This window comes from Piliocolobus tephrosceles, chromosome 12 (genome assembly GCF_002776525.5).
Source record: "Piliocolobus tephrosceles isolate RC106 chromosome 12, ASM277652v3, whole genome shotgun sequence".
Lineage (NCBI taxonomy): Eukaryota > Metazoa > Chordata > Mammalia > Primates > Cercopithecidae > Piliocolobus > Piliocolobus tephrosceles.
In genome coordinates, this window is record NC_045445.1 from 109396294 (window position 1) to 109401705 (window position 5412).

Consider the following 5412-nt stretch of genomic DNA (forward strand, 5'->3'; position numbering starts at 1 on the left):
AAAAAAAAAAAAAAAAAAAAAATCCCTTTTCTCTAAAACCTAACAGGGGTCTCTGTCCCTAGTACAGTTTTTTCCCACAGGACAAAAAATGCCAAAGGAAGGAAGAACATAATAAAGGGGTTTCTTTCTGTCCCTCTTTCTTTCACATTAAGACTTATACTTAAATATTTTCCATAGAAAACCGTCTTCCTAATTGTCTTTTGAATGAAATTCTGGCTTGGTGCCACAAGGACTAATCTGTTGGCAAAAAAAAAAAAAAAAGTCAGTGACCCTTGGAGATAGACCCAAGTCTGGGGACCCACTACCCCAAAACTTACTAGCTCTAGATCATAGCCCATGTTTTCTTACTTGCAAAACTGGGATAGACCTATCAGGGTTTTGAAGGAAAATCAATGGAAAGAAAAATATAGAGGGGATGGGAGGGGGGAAGCATTCTATAACTCTGAAGCATTAAAATAATTTCACCTTCCCTCTCTGCACACATAGACTTAGAAACTTTTCTAGCCTCAGTTTCTTTATCAAAAAAATGGAGCTTGTTCCATGGGCCGTGCCAAGGATTTCTATTAAGTTCAAATAAGATAATGTAAATAAAAATCACTATGTAAATTGTAAAGTACAAAGATTAATTGTACCTGATATAGGACCTCATCATAGTGAGAGGTGTTTATGTGAAGAGTCAGAAACCTTAAAAGTGTGGAAATCGGCTATGATGGGCCACAGATCCTTCCACCCAACTCCCAGTTCTTAAGCAGGAAAATAATATAAAATATGTCCAACGAGATTGAAAGAGCACTGCAAGAGAAAAACTCGAGAAAAACAGATATACAGTTTCTAGTGGCTGGTCTTCTCATAAATTAAAGCATACTTTGTCCCCCTTCTTGGACCCATTTGGTATTTTAAGAACGTATGCACCCGGGTGAAAACTCGGTATTCAGACTTAAGTTACTAAAATCTTGCCTCTTTTTCTCTTCTTCCCAGTTTCAACAGTGTGATAACTCACGGAAAACGGAAATCCAATGGATCTAGCAAAAGGATTCCACCCAGCAAAAAACGCCAGCTTGGGAGAGGGCCCCTACCTAACTCCTTCCTTCTGGCCTCCACCCCTCCCCTGATACGTTTCCTTCAGTCTGGTCTCGAGATAACCCTTCATCCCCCAGTTTCTTGACTCTGGCCGCTGTTCTTGCACATTTCTTAAACACTTTCAGAGAAAGATGGCTCATGCACCTGCCTGCAAAAATTCCCAAACCGGGTCTCCCAGCTCCCCCAGACCCCGCAACAACTCACACCCACCGGGGTAACTCCAGAAGGAAAAGGTCCGCGGGCCAGAGCTCTGGGCCCTTGGAATCACCCCACCACCGCCCCTCTGGCTTCAGCCAATCAGAAGCCGTCAGAAAATATTATGCAAATGAGTCCTGATGCTCCCGCCAGTCAGAAGCCGCAGAGCCCTCCCCCACGCAGTGTCCTCTTTCACCCCAGCCCAGCCAAGCTGGCTGCCGCGTCCCTGGCAACCGGCGCACGGCCAGTTCTCCCCTACGCTTGGCTGTAAAAAAATTAAAATGGTTTCCTGGGGTCACATGGGAGGGGAGCGGGCTGGCCCAGGCCCAAGGAAGGCTGGCAACCTACTGATTGCCCCAGGCACCTTCCCTATCCCGATCTGGAACAGGTTGGAGGAGGTGCCGAGCCTCCTGCAGGGTATTCAGTTTGCCTCCAGAAAACAATAGTCATCTGTTGAACAAATAACTTTTGAGTCCTTGTAGCACGCCAACAGCCTCAAAACAAGAGGCCTTTGGTCTCTGCTTTCTATCCTATATGCTAAATTCCCGGCAAAAGCCTTGTCTAAGGTACCAACCCCAACTTCTTGGTTCACAGTTCCAATTCTGGATTCTTTTTTTTTTTTTTTGAAACGGAGTCTCGCACTGTTGCCGGGTTGGAGTGCAGTGGCAAAATCTCGGCTCACTTCAACCTCCACCTACTGGGTTCAAGTGATTCTCCTGCCTCGGCCTCCCGAGTAGCTTGGACTACAGGCGCGCATCACCACGCCCAGCTAATTTTTATATTTTTAACATAGACAGGGTTTCACCATCTTGGCCAGGATGGTCTCAATCTCTTGACCTCTTGATCTGCCCGCCTTGGCCTCCCAAAGTGCTGAGATTACAGGTGTGAGCCACCAGCGCCCGGCCGGAACTCTTAAATTCCGGTTCTTAATTCCCACTCTTTTACTTAAGCAACCTGAAAATCATGCTTTGCTTGCTCATCTCCCCAAAAATGTCCACAAATTACCCCTTGTACTGTGTTCCTTGGATAGTTTAGGGGAAAAAAATACATTTTAAAAGTGACCAGAAATCCCTAAACAAAGTAGTCAGCAAGAGTAAACTGGTGCAAGAAAGTCAGACTGGATAAAGAAGAGATCTGGCCTAGAACTGGAAGAAAGATGATATTTTAAGGCAAGAAGCCAGCCCAACCCATGATAAGAGAGATCCTGGATTATTTTGAGACAGACTTAGAAGGATCCACTTCATGGAAAATGTCCTAGAAATATGACAATCAGACTCTCGTGTTAAAGGCCATGTAGTCCAACCATCCACTTGTGCTGAAATCGCTCACAACATCCCCACCAAGTGGTCGCCCTTGCCCACATTCTTGTATTTTCCGTTCTCCACTGTTCTTCTACCTTTTAGAGCTCTACAGAAGGCCATGAAGCACACTATCTCAGATGTCTGAAGGTAGATATGGTCTTCTTAAGTCTACTATTCTTCAAGTCAGTTATCCCCAGTTCCTGTAGCCATTCTTCATGTTCTCTTTTGAGTAACTCATCCATCCTAGTCACTATCTTTAGAAGTAGCTCTGGTTCGCTTTTGAGTGTGGCCCCTCTCATTCCAAGTACCATCTTTTCTAGGACAAAATGGAGTGGCACAGCCACTTATATTATTGTGAATGGTAATTTTTCTAGGTCATATTTGTTGAGCACAAGTGCTTGGAACTTAGACATGTTAACTCAAAAGACATGTTAACTCATTTTAACTTCACAACCACCCTGAGAAGAAAGCAAGGATCAAACGGTTTAAGAGCCAAACTGTCAGAACTGGAATTTGACCCAGTTTTCTGATGCCAAATCCAATGTTCTTTCTACTACTCAATAGATATCTACTGCTTATAATGCTGCCTAACATTTAATGGACTTATTTTAACAGCTACATCTATATGCTGCCATCTATACAACAAAATTTTGTGTACCCTATTCTTGAGTAGTGGGGATTTTTTTGGACCAAAGTACAGAACTTTATATTATCCTACTTAAACTTTATCTCATTAGATTTAGCCCATTAGTTCAGCCTGTTTTATTATTTTGAGTCCTGATTCTGTGCTGTAATGCACTTGGATCTTATCCATATATTTGATAACTATTCCATATATTTATCCAAGTAATTGATAATAGGTACCAGGCACCACTGGGCAAGAGGCAAGTTGCTGTAGAACATCTGGAGAGCTCCTTCAGTTTGATATCAGTCCACTAATTGGCACCTTTTGGCATATGTTGTTTCAGCCAGCTATGAATCATGTTAATTGTTCAGTCATTCAGCCTATATTTTTCTTCTTGACCACAGGATATTATGAGAGACCTTGCTAAGTGCCTTGCTGAAGTCCCAAGCTAATAGCCACTTTTCTTCCTATGGAGTCAAGAAGAAGGGCATTTTTGTCATATACCACGAAGAAACCACCATCACATGATACAAAAATGCAGAAATAGCACCATAATAATCTGAGTTAAGATGCGGAAGGAAGTGTATTTCATTGTAATTGTCCTTACAGGAAAAACCATCATGAATATCTAGTTGAGAGAAGGTAGACAGAAAAACGCCAAAACCTAAGAGCAGCGGGTAGTGAATCTGCTGGCTTCAGACCTACTTTCAGGTTTTGGAATGTCTGAGTATGCCATAGTTAGCATTTTGTCACAATCTCATTTTTTAAAGCATCTTTAGCCTTGCGTTTGGAAGAAGTAGAGCACAGGGAAAGTTGAGAATACTAAAGAATACCTTTTGTTATGTTCTCATCATTTTTACATCTTTAAGAACTCTGAACTGTATATAGAACAGTGCATTCAATTTCAATATGGTAGATGAGAAAAGGGCAAGACACATCATAGCTGTTCTTACCACATAGAAACTTCTCAGGTTGATTATTCCTAGATCCTTAGGATTCCAGGACTTTCTTGTACCATCAGCATAGAAGGAACAATGAGAATGTTCGTTCTTCACTCTATCCTATTAAAGTCTGTCAGCTTGGTTAGTTAAAATTCTGAAATTAGATTCAAAGTTTACAAATTATAACACCAAATTAACATAGGGAGAAAACACATAATTATCAATATTTCATATATTCAAGTCCTAATAACAAATCCATGTATATACATATACATACGGGTTGTAGCTTCATTTTGTTGAAGCTACAGTGTCATAAATGCATTATCCAAAGGACAGGTTCAATACTTACATGCCCAAGTCTTCCATAATTTACTCCTCCAACCTTAGTAATGAAGAAAACTAGACCTAGATAAGGTACAATAAAGTCAAGGCGAATTCACCTACATCATATTAGACAGTCTGGACAGAGTTAGTACACAAAAGATATAAGTCTAGAAGCAAATACAACCTACAAGTCCTTCCAGCTATAGAAGACCTTGATAAGAATAGAAAAATAATAAACCATTAGGAAGATCTGAAAAAGGATATTGCAGAGCAAAAGAAACAAAATTTGAACCAAACACATCACTAGAGAGTCAATAAATGTAATTCCAAACAAGGAACAGAACAGGCATGCCAGAAAGTTCAATTACTGGCATAGGGCAAAAGGTTCAGGTAATCACAATGAAAAGACACAACAGAGTGAAAGAAAATAAGAGAGGAAATGTTGGATAGCGAAGACAAAGACAACATAATATAGGCCAGGCGCAATGGCTCACCCATGTAATCCCAGCATTTTGGGAGGCTGAGGTGGGTAGATCTCTTGAGGTCAGGAGTTCGAGACCAGCCTGGACAACATAGTGAAACCCATCTCTACTAAAATACAAAAAAAAAAATAGCTGGGCATGGTGGCGCATGCCTGTAATCCCAGCTACTTGGGAGGCTGAGGCAGGAGAATCACCTGAACCCAGGAGGCAGAGGTTGCAGTGAGCCGAGATCATGCCACTGCACTCCAGCCTGGGCAACAGAGTGAGGCTCCATCTCAAAACACACACACACACACACAATATAAGCATAACTGATGTTTCCAAAGAGACCTCAACAAATGAAATAGAAGAAATTCAGTTGTAATAAAGAAAATTTTCCTTGACAAGATGCATTCATCTGCAGATTTAATAAGCATACTATATACCAGATAAAATTTATGCAGAACAGTTGAATAGCAAGTTAG

The 5412-nt window shown here is 41.3% G+C and overlaps 1 protein-coding gene across 1 annotated transcript in view; it reads left to right on the forward strand.

The window, feature by feature from the left end:
- LOC111536300 overlaps positions 1-1524 on the forward strand; it is a 2752-nt gene extending 1228 nt beyond the window's left edge. Inside the window, exon 2 of the mRNA XM_023202618.2 lies at positions 979-1524. Within this exon, the coding sequence (XP_023058386.2) occupies positions 979-1165 (187 nt within the window). The 3' untranslated portion in view covers positions 1166-1524. The remainder of the gene's footprint in view (positions 1-978) is intronic.
- Positions 1525-5412: the final 3888 nt, after the last annotated feature.